The sequence below is a fragment of the Orcinus orca genome, chromosome 4, assembly GCF_937001465.1.
Source record: "Orcinus orca chromosome 4, mOrcOrc1.1, whole genome shotgun sequence".
In the NCBI taxonomy this organism is placed as follows: domain Eukaryota; kingdom Metazoa; phylum Chordata; class Mammalia; order Artiodactyla; family Delphinidae; genus Orcinus; species Orcinus orca.
In genome coordinates, this window is record NC_064562.1 from 32,490,157 (window position 1) to 32,508,634 (window position 18,478).

General features: G+C 41.1%; 1 protein-coding gene across 13 annotated transcripts in view; it reads left to right on the top strand.

The window, feature by feature from the left end:
- Positions 1 to 18,478, top strand: part of FHIP1A (FHF complex subunit HOOK interacting protein 1A) — a 269,760-nt gene that overhangs the window by 231,677 nt on the left and 19,605 nt on the right. For 12 of the 13 annotated variants that reach the window (XR_007476995.1, XM_033403192.2, XM_033403199.2 and 9 more), the window contains 2 exons: positions 2,644 to 2,811; positions 8,503 to 8,582. Coding sequence is in view for 12 of the 13 variants with exons in the window: in XM_033403192.2 (XP_033259083.2) it covers positions 2,644 to 2,811; positions 8,503 to 8,582 (248 nt within the window). In the remaining variant the exon portion in view is untranslated. The remainder of the gene's footprint in view (positions 1 to 2,643; positions 2,812 to 8,502; positions 8,583 to 18,478) is intronic. The other variant, XM_033403221.2, reaches the window with a different exon arrangement.

Below are 18,478 nucleotides of genomic sequence, written 5' to 3' on the forward strand. Positions count from 1 at the left end.
GTTTCTGAGAAGTAAGGTAATGGGGCAGGAGAAGATTTTCTGGGATAAAAGGCTTCTAAGGGCTCTGAGAATATGGAGGAGGGAAGAGATGGATAGAGAATGGAACCAGATTTTCTTGGTTGGGGTATTAGTTTAAGATGAGTGTGACCTCAATTTATAAAGACTTTGCAACTTGATGCTTAATAGAATTGGGCTTTTAATATTTATAGCATGTTATGTAAATACCGCCCCTCCAAGTGCTTTCTTAAATCCTCTTAGCTTATAAATGACAGCTTGGATTTCTTAAAAAAAAAAAAAACTTTTCATTTATCCAGCTTAAGAGTAGTAAACAATAGATGCTTAATTCCCTTCTTTCATGCCAGGCCCTGAAGACTGAGATTTAGATTCTAAAGAGTTTATTGCTGTGCTTCTGAGCTTATTACTGTCATGCGTAACTTAAGGGGGGAAAAACTCATGCTGCATTACTGATGCAGAGGCAGCTTCTGGAATTCTGTGTGACGTGTCAGCTTAGCAGCACTCCATAGGTAAGTTGAAAAAACGGTATTGCAGGAACTACATGCAAGGCCCCTTTGGAATGATTAGTGCTAGTTATTTTCTAGTGATCAAGATTGTTAGGGAATTAGATTTTTGCCTAAAGGCTTTCCCTCTTAGCTATACTGGTGACATCAGTTATTCTATAGGTCTTTATAAAGAAATATCCCCACTCACTGGGGCCTTCAGATCTCATGCAGAGAAGAGGGAGGAATTAAAAACTTAAGCTCAACTCTGACAGATGTAAATTGCTAGGTCCTTGGGGATTGTCATTTGTTCAGGAAACGCTTATTAAGTACCTTCTATGCGCTAGGCTCTTTGCATTGCGCTGGAGTAATAAAGAAAAAGTCACAGCTTGTGTCCCAGGACAGTACTACAAGTGCTGTGCGCCTGGGACTAGCGAACATGGGAAAACACAGGATAGGAGCAGTTTGTTTCAGAAGCAGGGCAGCCCACGTGAAGCACTCTTCTCGAGGTAATTTATCTGCCATGCGGTTGATGCTTACCTATTTCCTTTGCTATATTTGGGCCACGGAGAGCCCTTTACCGTTGGCCAGATGACACAGGGGTGTGTTGAGTGTTTGAGGGCTCACAGGATTGGCTCTGAGCGGGGGAGCGAAGGGCTCGACGCAGTGCTCGGGCCACTCACGGTACTGCCGGGTGAGCTGTCCATAGATTCTGAGAGTGGATTCAGATGTCCTATAGGGGCCGGGCTTAGAATAAAGAAAACAGACAGAACTGGTTTGGTATTATCTTATCTATTTGAACGCATCTATCTAGAACATCCCTAAGAACCAAGAAATTCGTAAAAGTAATTTAAGCCTTTTTGCACAGATGCATCCACGCAAGGCCTATCTACACTTATATAGCAGGTCTGGAGATGTGGTTTCTAAACCGATTTGTGGATTTTGAAGGCAGAAAAGGAGAAGAGGAATGGATTTTTAAAGGAATGGCCCAGTAACAGTATGATAAAGTGACAGTTAATGCTTTTAAAGGGAGGAAGAAAGAAGATGGAATACTGGAAAAGAAAAGATGTAATCACTCAAAAATTATCACCATCTGTTTCATTTAGCATCAGGTGCAGTAGACTCATGGCAGGGGAGATTTCTAAGCTTTCTAGGGTGTAAGGTTGGAATCTGAAATTTTGAACTGTTTCCCTGGTGATTTTCACGTACCCCTGTTTGAGTCTTTCTATATTACAGATGGCAAGGCAATTGATGACCCCTATGCTGCTTTTAGGAGGACGAAGAAACGTATATTAACTCTTAAAATATTCCCAATAAACATGTGTAAAATTAAAATTTTGATGCTTTAAGGATCAAATCCTCAGCTCTTTGAAAAACTTGACTGTTCAGAGGGTTCTATTTCCTGAAAGATCAACGTTTTACTACATGGGAAAATCACACCACATAGGAAATAGTAATCTGCATTATTAAAAAAAGTCACAGTTACTTCATAAGCAGTAAACTCTTATAGCACTTTATAAATAATACTTATATATATATATTATTCAGTTATAAAAATTTGGCTTACAACTTTCCAGAAACATATCTGAACATCTTGTGTTCAGCAGCATTTTGTGTCTGGACCTCTCATTTGCTATTTATTATATTATTATTGTTTCCTAGAGCATATATATAACCCAACTTCCTAGACAGAAAATATGTTCTTGTGTTCCTAGCTCCTGTACATAGCAGGTCCCAATAAAGGTTTATTGAATGACTAATAATGAAACAAGTTGTACTGAGCTTTATAATTAATCCCTTACTGACCATGGAAATACTTTCTGTTATCTTTTTTTCTCCTTTGTGATTACACGCTAAAATCTTGATGGTGTTCGAACTGCATCTGGTAATTAGAGTCGTTGGAACACTTGAATTGCTTCTTTCTGCCTTTGCTTTTTCCTTACTGAATTAAAGGGCGGAAGCAGCATGAGGTTTTATGGAATGTGAATAGGTTATGGGCTTCAGATGAAGCTCTGAAGTGTGTTCTTGTGGCAGGCGTGTTCTTGCCTTGATGGGTTCACTGCAGTGAGGCTGGGGGCCATTGAGGAGGCATGTATCAGAGCATTGAGGGGATGCTCACCTGTGCTCACTCTGTCATTGGTCCCAGGTGACTGTGGAGGAGGTCATGACCACAACTGCATATCTGGACCTTTTTCTGCGTAGCATCTCTGAGCCAGCACTACTTGAGATCTTCCTCCGTTTTATCCTGTTGCACCAGCATGAGAACGTCCACATCCTAGATACTCTCACGAGCCGAATCAACACCCCATTTCGGGTAAGGAAGGCCCCAGAGGAAGGGAATTTATAGCTCAAGAGAGATTTCAGGAGAGTTTGTTTTTGGAATAAAATTATGAATATTCTGTTTTCTTGCAGCCATTACTTTTCTATTTGGGAAGAGATGAACTAGATAATTTGTTTTGCTATCAGGAGCCCTTCTGTCAGGGAGGTGGGAGTTACTGCCTTTCATAGGACAATTTTTCTCAATTTGTCTGGGTTGGCACTTTCTTCTGTAGAACCAGCAGAATGTGCTTCTGAGGAGACAAGGTACAGGGGAACATAATGGGCTTAATTAAGTTCAGGTAAAGCCAGGGAACCAAAGTGTATCAAGTCTGGGTATTTAGAGATCATATTTCTGTCCATAAGTGTTTTGAAATGCATGTCTGGGCAGTTGTGAATTTAGGTAGTCATTCTTTAGTTTGGTGCTCTGATTAACATTGAAAATCCTCTTATACCATTAGTGTAATCCTTTGCAGCCTTCTCTCCAAAGGCTGTCTGTTTAAGTGCAATTATTGTTTTAAAAGCAAAGGTATATTTGAAGAAAATGAAAACACTAATTTGTAAAGATACATGCATTCTAATGTTCATAGCAGCATTATTCACAATAGCGAGGATATGGAACCAACCTAAGTGTCCATCAACAGATGAATGGATAAAGGTGTGGTATAAATATACAATGGAATATTACTCAGCCATAGAAAAAATGAAATTTTGCTATTTGCAACAGCATGGGTGGAACTAGAGGGCATTATACTGAGTGAAATAAGTCAGACAGAGAAGGACAAATATTGTGTGTTATCACTTACATGTGGAATCTAAGAAATGAAACGAGTGAATTTAACAAAACAGAAACAGATGTAGAGGACAAGCTGGTGGTTACCAGTAGGGAGAGGAAAAGGGGAGGGGCAAGATAGGGGTAGGAGATTAAGAGGTACAAACTACTATTTATGAAATAAATAAGCTACAAGGATACATTGTACAGCACAGGGAATATAGCCAATATTTTATAATAACTTTAAATGGAGTATAATCTATAAAAATGTTGAATCACTATGTTGTACACTTGAAACTAATATAATATTGTAAATCAACTATACTTCAGAAAAAAGACCCATTAAAAATGCAAAAAAAGGTAAAGGAATAATTAACAGTGTTATTGTTTGTAACATATGTAGATGTAATGTGTATAACAGTAATAGCACAAAGGGGGGAAGAAGGAATAGAGCTATATAAGAGTAACATTTCTGTATTTCACTAAAATTAATTTAGTATAAATCTGAAGTAGAGTCTGATAAATTAAGATGTATATGGTAAGTTCTAGAGCAACCACTAGTAACTCAAAAAAATAGTAAAAAAAAATCATTAAAGGAATTAAAATGTTACTATGGGGAAATATTCACTTAATGTAAAAGAAGACAGTAAAATAGGAATAGAGGAACAAAAAGACATCAGACATATAGAAAACAAAACGTGAAAGGGCAGATATAAATCCAACTATAATGATAATATTAAATGTAAATAGATTAAAAATTCAATCAAAAGGCAGAGATTGTCAGACTAGATAAAAAACAAGATCCAACTATTTGCTGCCAACTGGAGATACACTTTAGATTCAATGATAACAGTAGATTGAAAGCTAACGGATAGAAAAAATAGGTTACACAAACAGCAACCAAAACAAAGCTGGAGTGGCTATACTAATAAGCCACAGATTAGACTTTAAAACAAGAAATGTTACTAGAGAGAAAGAGGGACATTTTATAATGATAAAGGGTCAATCCCTTGGAAAGATACAACAATTATAAATATATATGCATCTAAAAACAGAGTCCCAAAATTTATGAAGCAAAAACTGGTGGAATTTAAGGGAGAAATAGAAGATACAACAATAGTTGTGGGATATTTCAACACCTTACTTTTTTATAATAGATAGAACAAGTAGGCAGAAGATGAATAAGGAAATAGGAGACTTGAACAATGCTATAAACCAGCTAGACCTAGCGCAGTCATCTATAGAACACTCCACCCAACAGCAGCAGAATGTACATTCTCTTCAAGTGCACATGGAATGAACACTGTCCAAGATGGACCATGTGATAATCACTTTCAATGAATTTAAAGCGATTGAAATTATACCAGGTATGTTCCCTGGCCACAATGGATTGAAATTAAAATTTATTGACAGAAAGAAAATTCACAAATATGTGGAAATTAAACAGTACTTCTAAGTAACCAGTGGGTCAAAGAAGAAATCACAAGGGAAATGAGAGTGTACTTTGAGATAAATGAGAATGAAGATACAACATACCAAAACTTACGGAATGCAGTATAACACTGCCAAGAGGGAAATATATAGCTATAAACACCTACGTTAAAAAAGAAGAAAAATCTCAAATCAGTAACCTAACCTTCTACTTTAAGACACTGGAAAAAGAAGAGCAAACTCAAACCAAGCAGGAGGTAGGAAATAATAAGGATTAGAGCAGAAATTAAGGAAATGAAGACTAGAAAAACAACAAAATCAATAGGAAATCACCAAAAGCAAAAGTTGGTTCTTTGACCCTCTTACACTGTTGATGGGAATGTAAATTGGTGCAGCCACTGTGGAAAATACTATGGAGGTTTCTCAGGAAAACTAAAGATAGAACTATCATATGACCCAGCAATTCTACTCCTGAGTATATATTCGAAAAAAACAGAAACACTAATTCGAAAAGATACATGCACTCCAGTGTTCATAGCAGCATTATTTACATTTGCCAAGGTATGGAAGCAACCAAAGTATCCACCAACAGATGAATGTTTAAAGAAGATGTGGTATATATATATTCAATGGAATACTAGTCAGCCATAAAAAGGGATGAAATTTTGCCATTTGGATGGACTTAGAGGGCATTATGCTAAGTGAAATAAGTCAGACAGAGAAAGACAAATACTGTCTTAATATTACTTATATGGGGAATCTAGAAAATACAACAAACTAGTGAATAAAACAAAAAAGAAGCAGACTCACAGATATAGAGAACAAACGTGGTTACCAGTGGAGAGAGGGAAGGAAGGAAGGGCAATATAGGGGTAGGGGGGAAAAGGGATATTATGGGATTATATGGAATCAATGTGTGTGAAACTTTTGAAAATTATAAAGTACTGTAGAATTTAAAGAATCTTTCATTCAATAAAAACAAACCAAAAAACCTCATAAAAAGTTGGTTCTTTGAAAAAGTTGACAAAATTGACAAACTTTTAGACTACTAAGAAAAAAAGTGAGAAGAGTCAAATTAGTAAAATCTAGAATGAAAGTGGGGGTATTACTGTTTGTTGACCTTATAGAACTAAAAAGGATTATATCCATTGTACCCATGGGAAGACTTGGACCAGACATTGAGAACTACTGTTGCAGCCTCTGCCCAGTGGAATGATGCCTTGTCAGAGTTTATAATGAGATACAATATTCATACAGAGCAAAACTGTATAAAGCCTAAATATACAGTTTAATTGTAAAGAAAACACCATGTCATCATCATTCAGGGGAGAATGAAACATTGCCAACACCTCATAAGCCCCTTGGTAGCCCTCTCTGATTACAACCCTCTCCCTCTCCTGCAGAAATAACCATGATTCTGATTTTTGTAATAAATATGCCTTCTCTTTTCTTCATAGTTAATGACATCTGTATGCATTGATAAAAAATGTAGTTAATAAATAAACAGGATTATAAGGGAATACTGTGAACAACTGCATGCCAAAATATTGGATAAATTAGGTGAAACAGGCAAATTCTAGAAAGACACAAACTTCTTTTTTTTTCCCATAGTTGCTAAAATTTTACTCTTTTTTTTTTTTACATCTTTATTGGAGTGTAATTGCTTTACTATGGTGTGTTAGTCTCTGCTTTATAACAAAGTGAATCAGTTATACATATACATATGTCCCCATATGTCTTCCCTCTTGCGTCTCCCTCCCTCCCACCCTCCCTATCCCACCCCTCCAGGCTGTCACAGAGCACCGAGCTGAGCTCCCTGTGCTATGCGGCTGCTTCCCACTAGCTATCTACCTTACGTTTGGTAGTGTATATATGTCCATGCCTCTTTATTGCTTTGTCACAGCTTACCCTTCCCCCTCCCCATATCCTCAAGTCCATTCTCTAGTAGGTCTGTGTCTTTATTCCTGCGAAAGACACAAACTTCTGAAACTGATTCAAGAAGAAACCTAAAATCTGTAAAAAAGTAAAAACTTTGGTGTTTCAAAGGACACCATTAAGGGCTTCCCTGGTGGCGCAGTGGTTGAGAGTCCGCCTGCCGATGCAGAGGACAAGGGTTCATGCCCCGGTCCGGGAAGATCCCACATGCCGCGGAGCGGCTGGGCCCGTGAGCCATGGCCGCTGAGCCTGCGCGTCCGGAGCCTGTGCTTCGCAACAGGAAAGGCCACAACAGTGAGAGGCCCGCATATCACAAAAAAAAAAAACCAAAACAAAGGACACCATTAAGAAATTGAAAAAACAGCTGACAAAATAAGAAGAAATCTTTGCAAATCATGTGTCTGAAAAGATACTTGTATGTAGAATAATGAACTCCCTGGACTCAGTAATAAAAAGACAGATACAGGGTGCTGAGCACCCTTGACAGTGATTTGCCCAGGTTACTATGGCAACATATAGAGAGGACTCGGACTGGGGAAAGCGGGTGTTGAGTGGTAATCCTGGGAGAAAGAGAAGAAAGATTTCCTAGGAGAGGTGATGCCTACAGTCAGTCTTTGAGAATAAGTAGGGTTATCCTGCAGAGGAGACAGAGGAAGACATTCCAGGCAGAGAAACAGCATGTGCAAAGGCGTGGAAGGAACGGAATGAAGTATTTGCTTCTTCCTAACTGTAAGGTGTGACCTGTCCTGAGCACAAGAGATGTTTTGGGGCACGCCACATACAGCTCTTTCTCTACAACACCGTTACGGATTTCATTGACCAGCTTGTAAACCTGTCCTGCCTAGCACACAGGCTCGCCCTTATTCTCCTGTACAAAGAATGAGAGCCTAAATGACTTAAGTGGCCTGGTGGAGCAGCAAAAGCTTACTCCCAAAAGGCACGGTGATTATATAATGCACCTTTGGGAACCTTCTCTGTTGGACAGTTTATCTTTCCTTTTTGGAAATCAGAGACTGCAAGAAATCTTGTTTTTTAATGAACATCCTAGGAAGGTATATCCTTATCCCTCAGCACTATGGGAAATGGAACCTGGGAGAATGTTTGCCCCAAAGCCAAGAGATAAGGCAAGAAGAGCTGAGGCTTAGGGCTGAGGACTCTGGAGAGAGAGAGATGGCTGGGGTATATGCAATTTTCTGTTAGCCCTGTCTTGCAAATAACCAGTGTCGTATTTGAAAATAACTAGGAAAACAAATGACATAAGTAGGAGATGGGGTGTGTGTGTGTGTGTGTGTGTGTGTGTGTGTGTGTGTGTGTGTGTGTGTGTGTGTGTGTGTATTGGGGAGTTGTAGGGAACATGTTTATCTGGATCTTTACAAGTTGGAAATATGAGCACAGGCATTTTATTAGGAGGGTAATTCTACATTTTTCTTAATCAAAACTGCTAAAAAAAAAAAAAGGTCATTTTATTTTGTAATTCTGATTTATTTACCATCTGTGTGAAGTAGAGCTGTCCTTCCAATATCTGAAAGAGATATTTTTCTTGCTTCCCAGCTTTGTGTGGTGTCCCTGGCATTATTTAGAACTCTCATCGGTTTACATTGTGAAGATGTGATGTTACAACTAATTCTAAGGTGAGTTGCCATCTTTTGTTCCCTTTAAAGGAAAGCTCTACACTATCGCTATTACATTTTTCTTTGGTAATGTAAGTGAAGTAAGGGCCATGCTTCTAAGAAAGAAAATCATCGAGCAAATCAATTTAATTTATGCATTATTTCCCAAGGTTAATTTTCGTTTTACTGTTAACAGTTTTTAGGGGGCCAAAGGCATTATATTATACATGTGCTCCTGGAAAGAATACGTAGAATGTTTGGAAACTTTCAGAAGTATTATGAATGCTCTTCTGGTCCGTAGCTGCATGTCTTTCTCCTGAAGTACATTTTTAGGGGACTCGTTTTTGAAAACAATTTTCTAAATATTAAATGCTGTTGATGTATAATTTCTATGACTCTTGCTTTAGAAATGGTACAGTGCTCACTGTCTGACCTGTGAGTATGTTTAAATTAAATTCAGTAAATATTTAATGAGTACTTTCTGTGTACAATTCAGAAGGGAATAAGGCATGGAGGGGACGAACTGAAAAGGACATACATGTATACAAGGCAGAAAAGGTATGTCCTTCAGACGTCCAGGTGGGAAAGGTTTCATGAAGGGACTGGTATCTGAAGACAGGCGTCAGAGTCTAAGTGCTGTTAAGACATTAGTTTGGTCGTTTGGCAGGAAACTCAGGAACACCCAATCCTGCCTTGCCCCTGCCTCTGCTTCTCAGGGTCCCTGAGAGAAGCATCTCCTTTTGTGAAGGAAAAGAGTTGGTGAGGGCTTGTGCTCCCTCACTCCCCTCTGGTGGTGTGGAAGCAAAAAGGAAAGAGCCAACCAGGTCCTTGGGCACGCCCTCCACCTCCTCATTCCTTAGACCCTGTTTTTGACCCCTCCTCGGGCAGAAGAAGGGCAGGAGCTGAGAGCAGCGCAAGAGGGAGGAGATCTGGGCTGCCCCTGGTCCCCACTGGGGTTTAGACATGACGTGAGCAGAATTACTGAGGAGTTGGCATCCCAAGAGGATGTCCAGCATTCCCACAGAAGTGGCTGTGGAAAAGTAAGGGGGTGGTGACATGCGATCTTGGGAACAGCGGCAGAGACATCCCCCAGGATCTCGTGAGAAACACACGTTCTTGGCCATCTTCCAGATGTGCTGAATCAGAAACTGTGGTGGTGGGTGGGGCCTGGCAGGCTGTGTTTTAAACAAACTCTCCAGCAGATTCTGACGCGAGGCTAAGTTTGAGAACCACTGGTTTGAGGAAGGCTGCAGTATAGACGTGGTGTCCTGCAAAAGGGAGCGATGCAGATACCACAGGGGGCTGGTGGGTGGAACGACGGTGGCCTTACGGAGTCACTCTTTTATGGGAGAGTATCACCTATTAATTTTTTTAGTTTAAAGAGAGCTTTCGGACTTTTTAGGGGTTTAGATCAGGTCATCAGTAACTAATCTTAGGGCATTAGCAAAGAATAAATCCGCTCATAAAGAAACACCCTGGGGAGACCGGGAGAGCATTAGTTATCTGTCCTAAAAGGATTACATTTGCTTCCCATCAAGTCTCTACTGATGTGACAGTGCATTAGCAGGCCTGAATGAAATCCATCAGAGCAACTCATTATAGCCTTTTTTACTGCCCAAAACCAGACTTTGCCTCCAACAAGGGTAAATCCTGATTATATTTAAATGTTAGACTCTTGAATGCTGCTTCTTTGATGGCATGGAAAGCAGCTGTCTTTTGCAGTGGACCTGGAAGCCTGGCCCGGCGTCCCAGCTCTCGGTCACCAGGGGAGACTGAGCCCAGGGGGCGGACACTTCTGTTCAGTGGCCTTTGTCTACTCGTAGGGCGGTACTTGTTGTAAAAACTGTCCTCAGAGGTTGTACTGGTCAAAGCATCTTTTGAGACCCAGACCTGTGCCTTATGGAGGTGAAGAAATCAGCTCGTGATTGAAATACTTAGGCATCCAAGTCGGGGCTGTGACTTCCAGGGCGAGTAAGGACCCATCATTTCCCAGGAAAGCACCTGAAGGGCACGTGGTCGCAGGTTCTGAATGGAGTCTTGGAAAGAGTGCTGGGCGTAACCATGGGTCCAGCACTCTGAGCCTGAGTTTCTTCTCTGTTTCCTTAATGAGGATGATGGTGAGACCATAATAATAGTAGTTGTCCTTTATTTAATACTTTCTGTATTTCTAATTCTGTCGCGCTGCCTGGGGGAATCTGAGAAGAGTGAGTGGGGGTGGGGGGCGGGTGCAGAGGTCAGAGGTCAGCATGCGGTAGACTCGCAGGAAGCCTCTGCTTCCTGGTCTCTGTCCTCTGAATTGCTGATCGCCTCGCACACTTAACAAGTGTTTTCAATTGTAGTAAAATACGCAGAACCTACAATTTACCATTCTTAACCGTACAGTTCAGTGGTATTAAATGCGTTCACAATATTGTACAACCGTTGCCACCATCCATCTCCAGAACTGCTCTCACCTTGTAAAACAAACCCTCTGCATGCCTTAAACCCTAACTCCCCGTTTCTCCCCTCCCCCAGCCCGTGGCAGCCACCGTCCTACTTTCTGTCTGTGAATTTGACTGTTCTAGGTATCTCATGTAAGTTGCCTCATACAGTATTTGTCTTTTTGTGCCTGACTTATTTCACTTCGCACGGTGCCTGCAAGGTTCATTCATGTTGCAGCAGGTCTCGGAATCCCCTTCCTTTTAAAGGCTGAATAATGATACATTATTTATACTCCATTCTGTTTACCCATTTATCTGCCGATGGACACTTTGAAACATTTATTTATTTATTTGGCTGTGCCGGATTTTAGTTGTGGCATGTGGAATCTTCCTTGTGGCATGCGGGATCTTTAGTTGCAGCATATGTGATCTAGTTCCCTGACCAGGGATCGAACCTAGGCCCCCTGCATTGGGAGCATGGAATCTTAGCCACTGGACACTTGGATTGCTTACCATTTTGGCTGTTGTGAATAACACTGCTATGAACATGGGGGTACAAATATCTCTCTTCAAGACCCTGCTTTCACTTCTTTTGTGTATATATCCAGAAGTGGAATTGCTGGATCATATGGTTATTCTGTTTAAATTTTTTTTTTTCCATAACAGCTGCACATTTTACACGCCCACCAACCGTGCACAGGGTTCCAGTTTCTCCACATCCTCTCCAGTACTTGTTACTTTCTGTTAAAATAAAAGTGGCATTTTGATAAGCAAAAATGACAGGAAGATCTGAAGACCACCTGAGGTTTTTAGAAGTAAAAACTGTAATTATTAAAATGAAAAACTGAGTGTTTGGTATAAATAGCATTTAAGATACAGATTAAGAGAGAATTAATGAACTAGAAGAAAGATTGAAGAAGTTACTACTAAATTTGCAGCAGAAAGACATAATGAGATTTAAAAATATGAGAACAAGGCTATGAACAATGGTGGCTGGAGTGATGGGGTGTAATGAATCCAGTTAGGACCCCTTGACCTATTCTGGTTTTGGAATTTGCTATCCCATAAGGTTTTGGGGAGGATCAACTGTGGTGATACCTGTGAAAATATTTTGAAACACTGTAAAGCACTACACAAATTTAAGGGAGGGGAATTTTCTAGAAAATACATTTTAAACTACAGTAGAACCCCTTTACCCGCGGTTTCACTTTCTGAGGTTTCAGTTACCCAAGGTCAACTGTGGTCCAAAAATATTAAATGGAAAATTCCAGAAATAAACAGTTCATAGGTTCTAAATTGTGTGCTGTTCTGAGTATTGTGATGGAATCTCACGCCGTCCCACCCAGGATCCCTAGCCATTGACATCATCTGCCCCTGATATCCAGCCATCAACATCCTCATGGCTCAGTGATCCAGGATCACCTTAAGTAGATGGTCCTCCTTTATATGTTAGAAGGTCGATAGCAGCCTGTGTCACAAGGCCTACATTGTTACCTCACTTCATCTCATCCCATAGGCATTTTATCATCTCACATCATCACAAGAAGAAGGGTGAGTACAGCACACTAAGGTATTTTGAGAGACAGAGAGACCACATTCACATAACTTTTATTACAGTGTATTATTATAGTTGTTCTATTTTATTACTAGCTATTGTTGTTAATCTCTTACTGAGCCTAATCTATAAATTAAACTTTATCATAGGTATGTATGTATAGGAAAAAAACATAGTATATATATATTGGGTTCAGTACTACCCGTGGTTTCAGGCATCACTGGGGGTCTTGGAATGTATCCTCCACAGATAAGGGCGGGGGGGTTACTGTAATGAAAACAATATCTTTTCTTATTTAGAATCTGTACCAAAAGCAAGGTCAATGAAAAATCCTTATTTTTCTAGTCATTTAAACTTTAAGGGGCCTAAAAAATAGATTTATAACTTGTTCTTTTTGTTGTTGCCACTGTAGTCATTCGAATACACATGATAAACTTGTAGATCTGAGAGGCAATAGAGCAGTGAAGATTATGTGAATCCTTTTAATGAAGTTATTTGCTCCATGGTAAATAAATGCATCAATTTTTGTTGCAACCCAGATACTCTTAATTATTGACATTTCAAAGTGATAATCCATTTGTAACTGATCTGTTTATTTCCTTTAGCAAAATATTAGAAAAGTAAGTTGAAATAAGGTCCCCCCAAAGAGAGGCTATTTAAGGGAGCAGAAAACCAAGGAGAAATTGCCCAAGCAGAAAACCAAGGATGTGACCTATGATAGGCTTAAGGCAGGCAGGAAATGCTGACAAGCAGTGAAGTGACAGATCAACTGCATGTTCTTGGCACTTCCCAGTTTAGGCAACATTTAATTGCTTAATACCCGGAATGCCATTTCTGAATATTCTGGTTGGGGTGTTTCTTTCAGAAGTGCTGGTCATTTGTCAGGTTTATGAACTGCTTCGCCTGTTGTGTTCGGATAGAGGCTGTTTTGCTCGAAGAGAAGCTGCCTGTTCTCTTCAGGAGCATTTCCATCTTATGTGGGCATTGGGTGTCTGGAGGAGACGGGAGAAAAAATGCCAGTCTAGGGTAAGATGAATAGGAGAAACACAGCCAGAGTGTCTCTGAAAAACAAACGAGCTTTTTGAAATTCACTAACGTTGCTTTTAAGATTCTTGCCTGTTGGTACATTACTGAGGTTATCATCATCTCTTAAGAAGCACCTTGCTTACTTCATCATACTTCACTGCTTTGTTTTGTTTGTCTTTATTGTCAGTGTAGCAGTAGGCAACGTGTGTCCTTTGTTATTGATTGGTTATCACTGAATTGTTTCAGAAGTGATGGTGATTTATTTTAATGAGTAATATCCAATAAAATAGAAAATGGACCCAGGGTTGCAGAGGGTTGGGGAAATAATGAAAAAAGGGGGGACAATGTGGGGAATATATTTTTCCTGCTGTATTGGGATGGCTTTGAGTAATCTGAGCCTCTAAAGCCATTTATTAGCCTCTGATTATATTTACTGCTTCCTGAATTTAAATAAAATCCCACCCCAGGCAAATATAGTTGAAATGAAAAGATAGTTTGATGACAGACATCTGTACTAAATTCCTAAGTGATTTTTCGGCTATCGACAGCCACTTTATTATTTTTTTATTGGAATATAATTACTTTACAATGTTGCGTTAGTTTCTGCTGTACAATGAAGTGAATCAGCTATCTGTATACATATATCCCCTCTCTCTTGGACGACCTCCCCCTGCCTCCCATCCCACCCATCTAGCTCATCACAGAGCACCGAGCTGAGCTCCCTGTGCTAACCACAGGTTCCCACTAGCTATCTGGGTTTTTTTTTTTTTTTTTGCAGTACGCAGGCCTCTCACTGCTGTGGCCTCTCCCGTTGCGGAGCACAGGCTCCGGACGCGCAGGCTCAGCGGCCGTGGCTCACAGGCCCAGCCGCTCTGTGGCATGTGGGATCTTCCCGGACTGGGGCACGAACCCGTGTCCCCTGCATCGGCAGGCGGACTCTCAACCACTGCGCCACCAGGGAAGCCCTAGCTATCTGTTTTATACATGATGGTGTATTTGATGTTTGACGTCTGGGGAGCTTCTGACTTTATTCTGTTTCTAATCTTTCTGTGTAAATGATGGAGAGACAGAGGGTCAGTGTACGGTTTTGCCACTCTTCCCTCTGGGATAATCCTTTGTTTTAAAGGCACAGTAGTAGAAGTACTGCTTTGAATACAGGGGTGTTATTCATTTGAACTGACTCTCCAATTTCCAATTTTATAGAAGCCCCTCCTTCAGTCTGTGGGGGATCTCCCTTTACTTGATTTACTCAGAAGAAAGTGCTTAGTTTCTACTGAAAGCATGTGTTTGCAGAGTTGCAAATTCCCAGTAACTCTGTATTCTAATATAATTTCAAGCTACCCGCTGGTGATATGTGATAAATAGCTTTATTAGGTTTGATCCACTGTTCCATTTTGTTTTAGTACTTCAAACAAAGAATAGAAATCTACATACATCAACTTAAATCATGAAATATGCTTTGTTTGAGCTGTAAGCAGCCATTGAGTTCCTGCAGTATATAAAAGCATTGACGCAGTTTATTTCTTGAATAATTAATGATGAAAATAAGGGTACAATAAATCCTGTGTAGTTGCACATTGGCCTTTCTGTGTTGTTTTTCAACTTGCTGTAATAGCAGTTACCCTGATTGTAATTTATATAACCTGAAAGAGGATCACACTGTTCCCCTGTCTTAGTTGCTTAGCTGAACACAGAACAGAGGCAATATAAAATTGTGTTTACGCACAAGCTGGGACAAGAAGGGGAATGAGCCGTATATCGTGGAAAATTTTTTCCCTCAAAGTATTTTTCTAGCCTTGAATTCATTTTATCTTCGTTATCCCTGTGAAGTAGGTAGGCAAGTATGAGGGGAGGTGGGGTGCTGAATTTTTAGGCCAAAGACTGATATGAATACAAATCATTTACTAACTGTAGAACCTTGGGCACATCAGTCAATTGCTCTGAGATTCACTTTCCTCATCTGTTAAATGGGAATAGTATCTGTGCTGCCTACCTCACAGCGATGTTGTGAGGGTCAAATGGAATGTATGTGAAAGATCTGTAAATGGTAAAGCACTGTATTCTTGTTTGTTAGTCCTTTTTCCTTTCTTGGAAGACCTACAGTCAGACGTTTTGTGTTACTGATCACTTATTTTCCTTATTGATTGACTAGCGTTATTAAGAAGTAGTCCTGTTTCATGTATTCTGTCAAAAAAATCAATGAAAACTTCTAGCTTTTATATACTGGTTGCCCCCTTTTAAAAATAACTTTTTATTTTGGAATAATTTTAGATTTACAGAAAATTTGCAAAGGTGGTATAGGGAGTTCCCTTTATCCGGCTTCCCCTTAACATCTTATATAACCATGGCACATTTACTAGGAAATTACCATTAATACAATAATATTAACTATAGTACAGACTTTATTCAGATTTCAACAGTTTTTCTACTAATGTATTTTTTTTTTTTTTTGTCTCAGGGACCTGTTCTTGGGTACCTCATTGCATTTAGGCCCCTTTTAATTTTATTATGTTCCAGTTTTTTATTATGAAATATTTTAATACATAGAAAATTTGAATGAATAGTATAATGAACGCCCATGTATTCTGTATCTAGATTCAGTAATTGTTAACATTCTGCCACTTTTTAACTTATATGTATGCTGTATAAATAAAATTTTTTTCTCAACCACGAAAAAGAAAAAAATCCTGTGTAATCTGAGTTTCCCTGAGCCTCACTCGCCTGTGAGAGCAGAAGCGTTCACATCAACAACCACAGGATGGGTTTTCCTGGCTCTCACCCTAGCTCCTCATGTAAGACCTTGGCCCTCTGCAAAGCGTCAGCCGTCACTTCTGGGGGGTCCCAAGGGAGGGGCCTTATGTGTGTTCATGATCATGACAGTTGCCGCAGCATCATCTCTGCTGAGCCCCTTTGGTTGGTGCTGCCTCCCCTCTGTCCCTGCCGTGTCCCCGCCCCTCCTGAGAGTGCTGGGGACGGGGATGGCGCTCAGGTGCTGGAGCGGCACTGCCCCCTTGAGTGTTCTAGGGCCCAGAGCTGCGCTGGCTTCAGACAGGTGGGAGAAGGCCTCTCTCCTCTGTCTCACTCTTGGTCAACAAAGCATCTCTGCTCACAGAGATCCTCATGAAAAGAGGTCCTTCATTTTCTACCTACAGGATCTGTTTCTTCTGCAGTAGGGCTCAGGTACAAGTCCCCAGAGCCGGGCTAAGGATTAGAACAGATCTGGCCTCTTTTCCCCCACCCCGCTCCAATCTTTCCTTTTCGTTTTTAGAACCTTTGACTCCCATGCAGGTGAACTTATGCAAATAGATGCCACCACATCAGACATGCGGGGTGTGTCTGGATCTTAGGGAGAGGGATTTAGGCTCGTGTGTGTGTGTGTGTGTGTGTGTGTGTGTGTGCGCGCACGTGCACACGCATGTGTGTGTGTTGTATGCCCATGAGTGCGGGGAGGGGAGACCGGGACCCCCTTACCTGGCCACCTAGCTAAGGTTTGGGTTGAATGAGTCATGGTTTGATTTATTTTTTGAGAACAGAAGGTTAAGTGGCAAGTTTGTCATTTTATACCGTGGACATTATTAAGACCTTAAGTGTAAACTGCTCTGAAGAGAATTAAATCTCTTTTCCTCCTTGACTCAGGCACTTGCAGTGGCTCAGTCATTAATGCAAACATAGGTTTTCCTCTTTGGGACCAACAGGAGCTGCGGGAGACGGCTTAATGTTTACGGGCCTCAAGACATGCCCTGGAAGTTGTACTTTTATCTTTTTCACTGAATCCGTCATCACAGCTTGTTTTCCTCTGTACTGCCTCTCTCTCAAAAGCTAAATACAGAAACAAAAACACTCTGGTTTATTGAAGATTGTGGTTGTTCGCCTACGGGCTTGGGGTCTCTGGCGTTGGCTCCTGCACAGACGTGGGACACTCGGCTCTGGCCGTGAGGCCTCCATCCCATTTGTGCCATCTTTGTTTAAATAAACAGTATGGTCTATCTCCCTGTTAGGAAAGGAAGCCATTTAAACACACTTTATTGTACCCACACAGCCCGCTAGTGTGCTCCAAGTGTGTCAGAAACGATTGCCCAGGCTTTCTTCTCTCCAGCTTCATAACGATCCTGAGATGCCTTGCTCACCACCCAAAAGGGTTTTGTGTGAAACCGGGCCCAGTGTTCCCCAGTGAGTCCTTGGCCCCTGTAATGTTGTGATTTATAAGGAGAAATATATATTTGGTGTTTGCCCTTTTTCTTTTGAGTCCCACCCCCCTGATATCCAGAGAGGGGAGAGGGTTGAATTAAGCGCTAACGGCCAGTGATTCAGTCAACCATGACTATATAATGAAACCTCCATAAAGCCCCGCCATGGTCGGGTTTGGAGAGCCTCTGGGTTGGTGAACGCTGGGAGAGAGACAGCCTGGAGAGAGCATGGACGCTCCACGCCCTTTCCCCACCCTTGCCCCGTGCATCTCTGCATCTGGCTGTTCCTGAGTTATAGCCTTTCGTAATAAACCAGCGACCTGGTAAGTAAAATGTCTCTGAGTTCCGTGAGCTGCTCTAGTAAATTAATCGAACCCGAGGAGGGGGGTCGTTGGCACCTCTGATGTATAGCCGGTTAGTCGGAAGCACAGGTGACAGCTGGACTTGTGAGTGGCGTCTGAAGTGTGTGTGTGTGTTGGGGGTGTCGGGGGAAGCCTTGTAGGACCGAACCCTTAACCTGTGGGGTGCGCTGCCATCTCCGGCTAGACAGCGTTAGGCCTGAGCAGAACTGAAGGACACCTTCATGTCTGGACCATTGATTGCTTGGTGGGGTGGGGACATCCTGCCCCTGCCTTACACACACCCACCCTTTGGAACTGGTGATGGAACGCCTGTAGCACAATATGTTCTCGTGGTCACCTGCGAGAATATGAGAGGAGGTTCGCACCA